Source organism: Nymphaea colorata, chromosome 11, assembly GCF_008831285.2.
Source record: "Nymphaea colorata isolate Beijing-Zhang1983 chromosome 11, ASM883128v2, whole genome shotgun sequence".
NCBI lineage: Eukaryota > Viridiplantae > Streptophyta > Magnoliopsida > Nymphaeales > Nymphaeaceae > Nymphaea > Nymphaea colorata.
Genome location: NC_045148.1, coordinates 18,183,173 through 18,197,559, shown reverse-complemented (window position 1 = coordinate 18,197,559; position 14,387 = coordinate 18,183,173). Strand labels below are relative to the sequence as shown.

Below are 14,387 nucleotides of genomic sequence, written 5' to 3'. Positions count from 1 at the left end.
TTTGTTGCAAAGTTCTGTTCTCCTATACCTAATTGTGATTTCTCTACCTTCCCATTTTACAAGGAAACATTCTAGAACATAGGCCTTAGCTGGTTAATTTAAACAAAAAGGGTCGTAAATTGATCCGATTCACCGGCCCACATACTATTATTTTTTTGTTGTTTTATTATTTGCAAATCGAAGTTACTTTCCTATATATATATATATATATATATATATATATATATATATATATATATGAGAAGGAGAGTGGGAGAGAGATCCGAACCGCATTATTTGAAAGATCTGAACCGTAAAGAGAAGCTGGACACTGTGCAATAGGCGATTAGCGCATGACCCTCTCTCTCCTTCTTCCCCACTGTGGGTCCCACGGCTTTTTGCCCTACGGTTTTAATTTTTTTTTTTTTCCCGTTTTGCATTACGGATGAGAGGGGAGGAGAGACTGGACTTCCTCTCTTCTTTCCATTTCTTCAAAAGTTTGCAGCCGCTTTCTCTTCTCACGTCTTTAGTTTTCCTTCCAGTCTTCCAATCAAATATTACAAGGTCACGGTTAGGATTTTCTCCGACTTCAATCCTCCCTCCTTCTCCGTTCCTCATTAGGGTTTCTGGAACCAGAAAGATCAAAGGTGAAGTTGCGTGTTCCCGGGCTTTCTCATAGCGGAGGATCCCATTCCTGTGCCGAAGGGTTTCCACAAGGTAAGATGGACGTATGTCGGGATTTTTCCATGCGTCATTACTTTTTTTCCTTCCAGGCTAGTGATCCAATTCAAGGACTTTTTTTCCCCATTTTGTGACGCAGTTTTGAATTGAGATGCTTTTCGATCTGGCAGAGCTTGTTAACTCTGATGTCCGTCTAATGTTCGAACTTGTGAAATGATAGGGGAAATACTCGTTCTAGACGATAAGCAAGTAGGACCTTGGATTTGTGAAATGAAAGGGGAATTACTTGGTTTAGTTGGTAAGTTGGTTGGAGCTTGAATTTGTGAAATGGAAGGGGGAATTACTTCGATTAGTTGCAAGTTAGTTGAGGACTTGATGCATCTACCATGAGCCGTTAGAAGATTAATTTAGGAAATTAACAATATGCGGATCATTTAGTCGGTGAATTTATATTTGGATCGAAACGGCACAAAGTCTGATGGTCTTGAGTTGGTTTCGTGCTGAAGTCTTTGTGTGACGTCATCACAAAGCTCTGGATATGCAGGTGGTAGATTTTCTAGTATCCTGAAGGCTGGGACGAGATATTTTTGATTTGGAGATTGGATTTCAAGTTGGTAATTAATACTGAATAGCCGACTTGAAGAAACACTTCATCTTCACAAGACGTGTATTGTGCAATTTCTCATGCCAGGGCGCTGGATATAAACAAGCCTGTAAATGGAAGATAATCAGTGGCATGGAATCATAGTGAGTGTTATGACTGTGCTTTGGAGGAAGCAACATATCAGATGTTCTTTTAAACAAGTAGCATTATTGGCAATGAATTAGTTCTGGTTGTCGACTGTTATAAAGTCCACAATCAGTGGTCCTGCCCATATGAATACGTTGAGGCTTTAATTCATTCGAGATAGGTTGATTAGTAATTTCTGATTTTGGATAGTTCACCTGCTATACATGCTTTAATAGTAATCTAGTTTCACCATGATTGGATCTGTATACCATAAAGAATGTTCGTGGTTTTGCCTGTGCGGGTTGATTGTATATATGAATTGCTTGGTTAGTTTATTGCAGTCAGAAAAGAATCTTGAACTTCTTAGTTAGTAACATGTTCTTCATCTCCCCAACATAACATGAAGATCACTTTACTCGCCAAAAGTAGCAATATACTTTTTCTTGCTTCTGAAGTGATCTACAGGTTCAAGTCAATTGAAAAGCTGCTAATTTTTCTGTGAAAGATTTGGTGGTATAGTATATGGATGTACTGCATGATTTCTCTTGTGCAGAATCTTCCCCTGGTGCAGGCTGTGTTTGAAATCGACAAAATATTGATTGAATGGTGAACGTTAATCATGTCCATCCTATCTCAATGAAGCTAATTGCTTATTGCTTGGGTTTTCCATATATGTACTTCTATTACCTTTTTCCTCCTTTATGTAGAGGCATATCTTTGTCAATTCTGCCTTGCTAATGTTTATTTGTTTGTGGCAAAGAAAGCAAGGAACTGACATACTTATGCTAAAGGTGTTTGTAAATTTTTTACATCAAAAGCTAATCTGTAAATCCCTGGTTCAAATGTATGTCGTTATGGTTGTCGATTTCTTCTTATAATTATTTTTTCAGTACAATTACCTTCAGTTTCCTTAATGACTGAATTTCTTTTACAATCTTCCTCTCATGAGCTGATCAGAGGCACAGAGAGGGCGATTCTAGGAAGTATTCATGGCAAGAATCAAGCCTCAAGCGCTCCTGCTACAGAGCAAGAAAAAGAAAGCACCTGCCCGTGTGAGCATCACCACAATTATTACATGCAACCTAATTTTTATCCTGGTCGTGTTTTCTCTTGTTGCGGCTTACAAACATTGGTTCCATTGGTAAGCTTGGTTTGCACTTTGCAAACTTCATATTAATGATATTGATGGCAGTTTGCACAAGAAAAGTTGTTGCTTTTTTGCTGTTAATCCTAGATTCCTTTGAGACCTTACAATGATGTTTGATAGGTCACGAACTGAGCCTCTGAATGGTCGACGGAACTTCGAGGTAAATATGTATTTCTTTGGCTTCCACAAAACTTTTCTTGCTTATTCCTGTAATTGTATACCTAGGTTCCTAAGCTGCTTCCAATATGGTAGGAATTTGTTTTTTCTTTCTCAACTGGAAACCTGCTCAGTGCTCATCTTTCAAAAGCATTATCTTTGGCTTTGTAATAATTATCCTCCAAAGCATGTAGTTGCATACACAAACATGTAAATGCCAGTATCCTTGTTGAAGAGTTGCGATTTGAATATTAACAGGACCTGATAAACCCATATTCCTATTGGAAAACGAATTTAGCAGTGATAACGAAATGTACAAGTGCATTCTTGGTGTTTGAAGTTTGAACTATAGGCAACAATTTTCTTTGCATATACCAGCTAACCTATGTACAAACGGACTGTAACTTTTAGCCTTTTTGGTTGATGCATATGTATATTTTATAGATATACTGATCATCCTTTCCTATGCCATATTGATTTGGGCCACTAGTGCCATGTTGAGTGTTGACAACAACTTGTTCCTAGAAATGTGAATCTACAAAAGTGCAAGCACAAATTGGTTAAATCTGCATGTTAAAGCAGTTTGGAATTTGGATGCATTTATATGCAATATGGTTGGTTTTGGATGATTTGCAACTTAATTTGGCTTACGATGGGGTTCAAAACTTATTTGACTGGTTATGTTTGAAGTCCAGATGGTATGTCATGTGTTGTGGTTAACATGTCAACGGAGTGGTTGATAATCTGTGGCTCGCTTTCAAGTTACTTTACACATATTATTGAGATCCTAGGTAGTGGTCCATGTAAGAAGTTTCCAGAGGATAATTAGGTTTTCTGGCATTGCAATTCACGAAATGGTTTGACATTGTGGTCATTCTTGTATGTAGCATTTAGTGTCCTTGAAGAGCCTTTAGCTTCTGTTGTGGAGCCATAATGTTGTTTGTTGTTTTGCAATAGGAAATTGGAGCATTTGGTGAAGTGCAGAGGTTTGATCTTCCTAGTTATGCTGTAAGTACCTGTTTTGAGTGAATTCTGCAGGTTATTTGGGGGCATGCGTTTTCTATTTCTTCCATGTTGTCCTGATGACATGATTCTTTCACTGCATCCTCCTTTCTGCTTGTGATGCAGCAAAAGGCTATACATCTTACTTCAAAGAGAAAAACATGCATAGCAGCATACGCCAGTCAGCTTGTAAAATATCTTGGAATTCCTTAGGAAATTAATATCATTGAGACTGTTTATTTAGTGTCTGTTGAAAAATTTGAAGGACAGCATCTTTATTCTGAAGAAACAGTAAATGACTAAATTAAACACTGGACTTTATGTAAATTATAAGTTATAACCAAGACACTGATACAGAAGATTAACTTTTAGGTTTAAATAAGTTGTGCTACATTTTAATGAATTTTGACGAATGCATATTGGTTTCATCATGAGGCGACCACCATGAACATAATCTCTCTCTCTCACTCTATCTCACTCCGTGTGTTTGTGTGCATGCACATGCATGGATGTGTGTCTATCAGAATCTCAAAAACGGGATACATACCTGTGTGTGTGCGTAAAGCATAAATATCATGACATCTAAAAATTGTGTCACAGGTTTAAGCATTTTTGAAAGTTGAAAATGTTATCTCAATATCTTAAGTTCATGATGTCCATATTTTTGTTGTCCATAATGGAACAAGAAATCTGAACCATGGTCTCCACAAACTTGCAGTGAAACAGAAATATAGAATAAGGTTGTACTGTTAGAGGCATGTTGAAATTTGGATTAAAAATATGAGCAAAAAAATTGTAATTTTAATATTTTACGGAGGAAGTAGAAATTGTTATGTTATAATATTGAATAGTGAAAAAAATTTCAACTATTATACCTCTTAAATGTAATGTAATCTTAATGATTTATATTTTCTTTATATTTGTAATGATGTATACATCTTTTGGTTTCTAAAAGGTTATGATTTTTCCTTAAGCCAATGGTAATTTACTTGGGCCAACCTAAGGAGTAAATGAAAAACATTTTAGGATTTCAATAAAAGAAAAGTCTAAGAAAAGAAAACCTGTGCATCTAATGCTGCCTTTTCTTATGCTAAATGAACTAATGTAATTTATTTCTCTTCTTTGACCACTGCGATTGAATGTCTGATCTTCAAATGAAATGAAAACATAGAAAAGTAGCAATCGAGAAAGTTTGATGACAAACAGGGTTCAAGATTAGCACTCCATTTGTTTATCATCTCATTGGTGGGCGCTGTCTGCTCTTACTCCATTGAGTGATCAAATTCAGGGTAGGACTTGGTTCTGTCACTGTTATTTGTAGCCTAAGTCACATGGGTATAGGTACGGTTCGCGTACGGAGATACTGGTACGGACACAAAAACTTTACAAAATGTGTGTATGGGGGTACGGCATTATATATATAAAACACAAAAAAATTAAAATGAAAGTAACGTTTAAATACCAAGTGAATTTAAATAAAAACATTACATGTTGATGAACAACAACTCTAAAAGCAAAATGAAAACTGAGTTAGAAAAAATTAAATCACGTAAAGTTAAGCAACTTGGATCGTTTTCGATCTGAAAAGTACCCGAGTGTGTCCAAATACCGACTTTGGGTATGAGTATGGCAACAAAGTACGTGGACCTTATTTAAGTATCCATTTGACATAGTTTGTAGCTGAATCAGGTTTTACCTTTTCCCTTCTTTTTCATTATCTTGTTTTGTTTTGATAACATGTGATCACTAGTTCCATTTGTGTTCTGCTTATTCTTTAGTTGAGCTGTTGAATAGCAGACTGGCAACCAAATTCTATTACAAACGTATCAAATGATTTTTTTTCTAATGGGTAAAGGCTATTCATTTTGTGATTGACTAGGCATTGAGAAAACCTACATGATTAGTGGTTCTCACTTCTCATAATTTTGATTGGACTTAGAAACATACACGATTAGTGGTTCTCATAATTCTGATTGGACTTGGAATTCTGCTGGGACAGAGAACATCAGAATCAAATATAAGAAGGGTGCAAGAGCTAAAGGGCATCTTGCAAGTGCTGGTTCATGTGTTGAAAGTCAGAACCTCTACCAGGTCCACTGGGACATCACAAGGAAAAGAGTAGAGAGCCTTCATTGTCTAATACGTGGCCTTAGCGGAATGGTGTCAATGTTGTCTAAACCTTAGAAACTACCCAATTCAGGAGCAGGAATAGGACGAGCAGAATTTGTTCCCCTTCAACAGCTACAAGACTTTAAGAAAAAAAATAAAACTTGCCAATCATTTGAATTTATTTCTTTATGGTGTTTGTAGGTTGCAATTTTTTTATTATACTTAGACTTGTCTGTGCAAGTTACTATTTTATTTTTAAAAAAAATTGTAATTGTGCTTGTTCTAGATTTCTATTTCCTGTTTTCTAATTTATTTTTATGAGTTGAAAGTTCTTCATCCATTTGCTGGGTGCATAGCTCACTCATGCTTGTTTCATCCTATTCCTATATGTTGATTTTAGGTTCTGAACACTTCCAAGGGTTTGGTGACTGTGGAGCTCTATAAAGATGCATCTCCAGAAACTGTAGATAAATTCCTGGTGCTATGGTATATTTGCATTTAATTTAATATAAATGCTTTCTTAGTTTTATAGTTTTTGAGCCTTCTAAAGATTTGTGCTTCATATCAGTACACTCATATTCTTGGATGGTGAAAAATCAGTGATGATATTGTTATTCTTTTTGTGTGCAAAATAATCAAAATTAAATTGTCCACTTTGTTTTCAAATTCTTACTGATGATGTGGCAATTTTTTCTGGTTGCCTCCTTAAAAGCGGATGGAAGTAAGGGTTATAACTTATAACCATAAGAGATTGGTCAGATCATTTTTTTTTTCAATACAAGAAATGGTTTCTGCATGGGCTTTTAAGCTGTTGCTGTTTTCTTCATTGAGGTTCCCTCTAGAACACCTATTTACAACTACATTTTGTTTTTAATGTTATTAACGTGCATTCTGTCTTTGAGATCACACAGCATTTCCTTCACAGTAATCATTGGAGCAAACACAAAATGATACTTTGAAATCTTTGCAAAGTGTTTGGGTATTCAGCAATGCTCAGTGTTGTGAATTTGGTCCTGCGACAATTAACTAGAATATGCATGCTTTACATTTTCCATTGACAATCTTGTATTCATAGCACAGGGCAACGAAGTCGTGAGGGGAATTGAGTTCCACTGTCAAGAGAAACAGGATGCCCATGTTAGAAGAATTGGGCCGAATCTAGGAACTGGAATATGCTGACTCACCGAGCAAGTAGTTGGAATTTCTATGACATGAAAATCATGATTCCCATGTATAAGAATTAGACGAGTTGTGATCCTCATCTATCTTCTTTTATCATATTTCCTATTGTTTTTACCATCTAATGATTAACAATTGCAAATATAGATCTATTCTTGTAGTCAAAGTAGGAATTCTTTACCTAGATGGTTGTTCATGAAGAAAAAGCAATTTCTACCTAAGTACAAACTCATAAATCAAACCATGCAATAGATATAGGAGGAGGAATTTGTAAACCCTTTACTGAGCACAACTTCAAAAGACCCCAAACTTGTAAACTGAAACTATGCAAATATAGAAGCATGAATACTAGAGCTGCTATTAATCCCTATGGGCTAGATATTCTAGTGTCATTTTCAATAATCATTATATGGACTATGCAATCAGTTTATTATCAAACTATATGGCAAGACCCTATTTTCTCTGTTTTTTTTTGGCATAACAGAACTTGACTATGCTATTGAAATTGTCAAACTTGTTACATATCCATAACAGTGTTGCATATTTGCCTTTTCTTGACTGAATCCATTTTTTTCGTTTGGTTTGGAAGAAGCTGATGGTTATTTTGTTGCAGTGAGAAGGGATACTTCAGAGGAATGCTTTTCCACCGTGTGATAAAAAATTATGTCATTCAAGGAGGACATGGGAATCAAGTTGGAACCATTGAAGATTGGACTCTTCGAGGGAAGCTTAGGGGCCAGCTTGACACAAGGTATGTGAGATCTGGCCATCTTTCTGCTTCTACTTTTTGAAAATTTTAGAAAGCGTGCATCTTGTACTTTATGATTGGATTTTTTCGGGTACAATTAACAACTTCATGAAATACCGCAGCCCAAAGCATGAGGCCTTTATGCTTGGTACTTCAAAGGTTACAAGAGATGATAAAGGATTTGAACTGTATATCACAACTGCACCTATTCCAGATCTAACTGGCAAACTTATTGTGTTTGGGAGAGTTGTAAAGGGAGAAGACATTGTTCAGGTACTTATGACTTTCATTTTCATAAGCAATTTGGCATGGTTTCCTTTTTTTGTTTGCCCTTCTTAGTTCATAGTTCATTTAAGTCACAAGCAATGTTGTTAACTGTGTTGATGGGAAGTGGTGCTAAACCTGTGAAGCGACACGTAATACAACAATGCATAATGATGCATAAGTATTAGGACTAAAATATCAAGTTTATAATATCCACAAAAATAATGTCAAAAGTGAAAAGCAACAAACAAAATAACAAGGAACAAATATCGAGTAATCCCCCAAATTGACCTGTCCTAAACAATATATTCTATGCATAAAATAGAATTCTTGTGGGGAAATCCCCAAATCAGTCTGTCCTAAACAAATACCTTCTAAGTGTGGTTCAATTACATAATCATCCACATCCACATTCACAAAACTAGATCGAAAAGAACTTGAAGACTTTGATACACTTGATGCCTGCCTGTTGTTGGCTGGAAGACTTGAGGCTCTGCCCCCTGTTCTCACCGTGTGCATCCAGAGGGAGAAAAAAAAGAAACAGACTGGCAGCTATGAAGATTCAAGAACTCAACCACCTTCCAACCCTGTGCGTTCATAAGAGGGAGCAAAAAAGAAACGATTTTTTGAAGAACTCAGCCATTGGTGGTGGTGGTGGCTGAGGCAAATCACAGCAACAACAACTCACGGTGACGGTGGCTGCTCACCTCTCTCACAAGGAGCAAGAACAAGGAACAAAGGAGGAGAAAGGGGTTACCTGTGGCATGCGATGGCAGTGGTGGCTGAGTGAAGTCACGCAAATGGTGGGTCACTTCTCAAAAGGCCGGCCGGCAGTGAGAATCAATGCTATGGAAGGGGAATATGAGAGAAAATGAGAAATGGTGGAAGTGAAACCGATAGGCGACAGAGAAATGGTGAAACCTAATACGAGTAAATATGAAGAACTGAAAATAAACATGAAATATTAAAAGAACATTAAAATTAAAAAAAAAAAACATCGGTGCCTAATGTGCATGCATAAAGCACATAAACCATGCATCAGCCTGATGTCTGGGCATCAAGGGGGTGGTGTGCATGCATCAGGTCAACAGTGCATCACCCCATGTTTTGGTGCGTTCATGGGGATGATGCGCGTGACACACGCGCATGACACGGTGATGCACATCTAATAACATTGGTTACAAGGAGCAGGTTCCTAATATTTTTCCTGTTCAGAAATTTCTTTCAATCTTAGTTTCTGTTACCAAGTGGTTAGGCGTGTTGCTCTTTTCCCTGTTATGATTGGGTGTTTAACTTTGTTGTTAACCCTGAAACTGGGCATGAAAGCCTTATCTGTATTTCCTGTGATCTAAGTGGAATTGTTTTCAAAGATATGAAGCTACTGAGTGAGCTTAACTTGCACGAGAACGTAAACATCTGTTTTCACCTTACTGCTGCATCTAGAAAACTCAGTTATGTCATTCAATGATACTCCCAAAATTCTTACTTATGACAGTGGCTTTTCATTGTCTTTCATGAACACATGCAAATATTGCCCGATCTGGATTTACTTGGAGATGATTTATTAGAGTTGACAGGGATGTTGGAGTTTTGTTAGAGATGATTTATTTTATCTGCCACATGGATAAGAATTCAGGCATGCATGCAACCACAGGAAAAGAATACGTAATATGGGTATGACACTATTTTGTGAGGATAAAATATGGGAACCTTTTTATGTATTAAAGCTAATCACAAATTAATAATGATGTCAATATGTTTATGAGCCCTATTTTGTGAAACTACCAACTTAAGATCCAATATCATTAAAAAATTACAAATGGCCAAAATCAATTACATAAATGGCTGGAGCCAGGAAGTTTTAAAATTAAGAATCAGTGTTGTAGATGAAGATCTCAATGCAAAATCTTTGTTGACATTATTCAAGGTACTTAATGATTTTGTCAGTCAAGGTACTAAACCTTGCCTGTGCTGAGGTCATTTGCTGACACAGGAAGCACTTGATTGAATCTTTGGTGGAATGGTGTGGAGTAAAACTACGGTCATGGGATTCATTACTTACACGTCTCCTACTGGAAGATCAATGGCTCAATATATTTATTCCTTGGCAAATTTTGAGGCTGATACTGGCATGCGCTTCAGTTAGAATCATGTTAAGGAGTCTTAATTGATTGTATTTCCTCCTTTTTTATCTTCTGGACATGTGTTGGAAGATGTGAAGGAGTTGGCATTGCATCAATGAGAGCTTACGGGGATTCCGTTCTCATCAAAAACTGGAACCCATATGTCTTCCCGACACACCAAGAAATGCTAATCTTGCTTCCCCCTAACTAGAATATGAATCAGAGAGTATCAATGATTTCATCTTCTATGCCATAAAGACTGTTTGATCTAATTAAGTTCTATCATATGAACAAGTCCTTTTCTCAAAATAGTCTTCTTCGATATCTCATAGTCAAGAATCTAGTTTTGGTACATCAGAAGGGATACTTGTAAATAGATTTCTGAGCAAGCTTCAAGTGCTAACTTCTACATCTTTCTCATGCTGTTTCAGGAAATAGAAGAGGTTGACACTGACGAACACTATCAGCCTAAGTCCCCAATAGGGATCATCGACATCATCCTGAAACGAGAGATCTGAGGCTTTGATCACTTCACGATGCTTCTGCATATTTGTGTGTGCCATGCAGCTTGTTTGGAGGTGCCATTCCTTTGCATCCTGTTTGGATTTGATGATATGGTTGCACGTGTGCAAGCAGAATGGAATGGCACGAGAAACTTGTGCACACATGACCCAATGGCACGAACAGCTCATGCATGCATGCAATGTGTTTTCATGCTAAATGTTTTTTTTTTTTTTTTTTGTTTCTGACGGTTGCTTTCTGCTGTAATTTCTCATCACGAGATCTAAACCTTGTAGCCTGTAGTTGCGGATAGAGGGGAAGGAAGCATACAAAGTGAGAAAAGAGGAGAGACCATGGCCTTCAACTGGTGGAGTTGTTTTCCTCTTTTTGTAGTAAAAGAAATGATTCCATTTGGCATGAGATATTGTCCAAATCAGATTTATTTACCAAATATTCGAATTTGAAAGGTCACTTGGTTTGCTTGAAATGGTAAATCTTGGTATTGATCAGGCAAGAAGAACATTAAAAAATTGTGAGGTTAATATAAAATTATAATGTGTTGAAGGAAAACTAAGGCGAAGACGTTTCTGTCCTATGCTAACATAAAGAGAGAGAGAGAGAGAGAGAGATCTTCCCAAACACTGCCTCGAAGGCAGCTGACTTTGCTGTACTGCCCACAGAATGAAACCAAGTCTAAAGTAACTTAGCTTTTCTATTAAACTAAACGTGTTTCAGTGCGTCAGCCACACATGATCTATAAGTAAAACGATTTAGATTTACATAGGGATGCCAATAATTGGGTTGCAGACACGTTAAATACATGAGAAATCTTGTTACCAATAAAAGAAAATCTCAATGCCATACTCTGCATTATTTATGTTTCTAAGCGCATGCTATTTCTGGTACATGTGAAATCTCTTTTCGCTCGCCGAAGGAAAGCTCATCAACTTTTGCTCTTTAGGATGGATCTCCAATCTAGTAGTTGAGATTAAAAGCTTAAGCTGCTTTAATGTGAGTTACATGGTTTATCAGAAAGCGCGTACTTTTGAAATATATGCGCTCCTTATTTTTCAAACCACTAGATTTTATGATTTATATCGACATCAGTTCCTGAAATGTTACAAAATCTCATACACAGTTAAAATTGGTTGAGATGAATAAAAAATTGAGATTTAATTATACCCCGTAATTGATATTGGCGGTGTAACACTCTCTGTTTGGATTTAGTGCAGACACTTCCAATTAAAAATTTGGAAAAAATGTTGAAAGTTTGTGTGTGAATATAACGAGACCTATACAAAAAGTTTTCAAAAGTTTCCACCCACTTGAAAGAATTTTGTTGAAAATGGATCCGACGAGAAATTGCACAATATCTTTTTTGTTATTTAATTATTCTTCGGCGACTTTGACTCCCTCCAGTGTGGTCTGCAGCTCTTGCAACTCACATGCTGGATACTCTCAGCCCTCCATCTGGAAGATCGAACGATCATTCCATCTGGTTCAGGTTGCTCCATGGGCCCTTGCGTTGCCAACTTGGGTGGCCGCCTTGAAGCTTTTTCCCTTTTTTATCCCTCCAACACTCCCACGAGAACCATTATGATGCTTGACCGCAGCCACGCTCATCGCCTCTCTCTCTCTCTCTCGCTCTCTCTCTCTTCTCTGAGGTTTCGAGTTCCCCCATACGAGGAGGTAAATTTTCTTCGGCACTATTGTTTATTTTGTTGTTTGGTTTCATGGTTCTCCAAATGGGTGAGTCCCCATCGTTTCGAATTTGTTTTGAGTACAGACCGCACTCTCTCTCTCTTCTCCGAAGTTTCGGGTTCCACCATACGAGGGGGTAAATCTTCTTCAATACTATTATTTATTTTCTTGTTTGGTTTCATGGTTCCCGTAATTGGTGTGATCCCATCGTTTCGAAGAAAGATGTGTGTTGTTTTGAGTACAGCCTGCATCTCAAATTTTTTTTTTCAGTTTTTGGTTCCTGTTGGACTTTTATTCGGATAATTTGCTGATTTGTTTCTTATTCTCTTGTTGGTGGATCTGATATGTGATAATCTCTTGGTTAATTTTGTTCTTGTTTTTCTTCGTTGCGAGATCGAGCGGCTCTGACCTTTTCTTTCTCCGTGGTACAGACCGATAGTCGGAGAGATCGATTTGGAGTTTAGGAATTAGAGGTAAGCAGAGATTGTTTAGCTTCCTTCGCTTTTCCCAGGAATGTTTGATTTTCTTTTTTCTGCATCTGAACCAGTCTACACACCTTCGTTCGTGGAGAGTTTGGTACAAGTAGCTTGTGAGATGCTACGTCCCAGTTTGAGGACCTGTTTGTTTCACAGAGAGAGAGAGAGAGAGAGAGATTTTGGATGTTGATCTCCCTATGAGAAAACGTCTCAACTCTGTCCTATTTTGAGATGATCAACATCTCTGTCTCTTTGCATAAGCTAACGTGGCATGTTGGGTCGTGAGATTCCCAGATCACTGTCACCCTTCTTGCTCTCTTGAGTGACCTTTTTTCTTTGTTTGTCATTGAAATGGAATAAACGTATAGATTGGAACCATAGCAATTTCATGGGTCAGTTTATCATTGCGAAAAGTAATAATGTCTTCCATTTTGTTTTCATCTTAATCTACTCTATACATATATTGAGCTTAGATTGATCGCATCGGTTGCTTGAGCCTGTGCACAGATCTGGGCTATCATTAGATTGATCTAATCACATCAGACAGTTACATGTATTTGCTTAGCACAACTGTTGCGTAATTCCGTGAGAGAAACGCTTCAATTGATTATTAATTCATTAGGCATTCTTAAATTCTTTCATGTCCTTGTTTAGCATGAAAAGAAACCTAATGGAGTTCAACCGTCTTTGTGCATTCTTCTTGAAATTTCTTCAGAAGAACAAACCTTTAGTTACTATAACTCTGCTGCTCTTCTCTTGATATTTAATAAGCTTTGTTGGACATCTACTGTTAACTGAGTTAGGTGCTTGGGCATCCTAGCTGATGGCTGCATTAACAACTGCTGAACTTTGTGATACAAACTTACAATTGATTGCCACTGGTGAGCTGCGTGCACTCCAACCAGTCTTCCAAATTTATGGCAGGCGCCAAGTTTTCTCTGGCCCGGTGGTGACCCTCAAAGTCTTCGAGGACAATGTGCTAGTCCGAGATTTCCTTGAAGAGAAAGGTAATGGTCGTGTTTTGGTTGTTGATGGTGGTGGGAGCATGAGATGTGCAATACTGGGAGGCAACCCGGTTGTTCAGGCACAAAACAATGGCTGGGCCGGCATTGTTGTTAATGGATGCATTCGGGATGTGGATGAAATCAATGGGTGTGATATTGGTGTGAGAGCTCTTGCTTCTCACCCAATGAAAGCGAACAAGAAAGGAAATGGGGAGAAACACGTTCCTGTGAATATGGCAGGTACCAGGATTACTGATGGCGAATGGCTCTATGCAGACACAGATGGGATTCTGATTTCACGAATCGAATTATCAATCTGATAACTTCGACTTTTTCGTGTTATATTCTACTATCATTCTACTAAATTATATGTACGTAGAACGAGCTTGAGAATGAATAACAGCGTGATGTTTAATAATTTAATGAGATGATTGATCATTATCGCAATTCCTTGTCTTCTAATGGTTAGTTTTGTTTTGGGGGAAAAGATGAAACGGTTTGATGGTTCTGAACACTTTCTTGAGACGGAGAAGTTTGGTCCACAAGTGCAAGACAGAATGGTTTTTGTGTTCAAGCTGCAGACATCA

General features: G+C 37.5%; 2 protein-coding genes across 4 annotated transcripts; both read left to right on the top strand.

The window, feature by feature from the left end:
• The first annotated feature begins 387 nt into the window (after positions 1–387).
• LOC116264423 (peptidyl-prolyl cis-trans isomerase CYP21-4) lies at positions 388–11,036 on the top strand. 2 transcript variants are annotated; one of them, XR_004174839.2, is made up of 9 exons: positions 388–696; positions 2,348–2,531; positions 2,658–2,697; positions 3,651–3,701; positions 6,205–6,290; positions 7,597–7,734; positions 7,854–8,004; positions 10,550–10,696; positions 10,916–11,036. XR_004174839.2 is itself a non-coding variant. In XM_031644626.2 (8 exons), the coding sequence occupies exons 2-8, from the start codon at positions 2,380–2,382 to the stop codon at positions 10,634–10,636; spliced, it is 705 nt and encodes a 234-aa protein (XP_031500486.1). In that variant the 5' UTR covers positions 391–696; positions 2,348–2,379; the 3' UTR covers positions 10,637–11,036. The 2 variants fall into 2 exon arrangements, 1 of the variants encoding a protein (XP_031500486.1); XM_031644626.2 differs by having other exon boundaries at positions 391–696; positions 10,550–11,036.
• Positions 11,037–12,196: 1,160 nt separating this feature from the next.
• Positions 12,197–14,247, top strand: LOC116264748 (putative 4-hydroxy-4-methyl-2-oxoglutarate aldolase 2). 2 transcript variants are annotated; one of them, XM_031645124.2, is made up of 4 exons: positions 12,202–12,308; positions 12,406–12,456; positions 12,752–12,793; positions 13,600–14,247. In XM_031645124.2, exon 4 carries the CDS (start codon positions 13,620–13,622, stop codon positions 14,118–14,120), a length of 501 nt encoding a protein of 166 aa, XP_031500984.1. In that variant the 5' UTR covers positions 12,202–12,308; positions 12,406–12,456; positions 12,752–12,793; positions 13,600–13,619; the 3' UTR covers positions 14,121–14,247. The 2 variants fall into 2 exon arrangements, with proteins under 2 accessions (XP_031500985.1, XP_031500984.1); XM_031645125.2 differs by lacking the exon at positions 12,406–12,456 and having other exon boundaries at positions 12,197–12,308.
• The last annotated feature ends 140 nt before the right edge of the window (positions 14,248–14,387 follow it).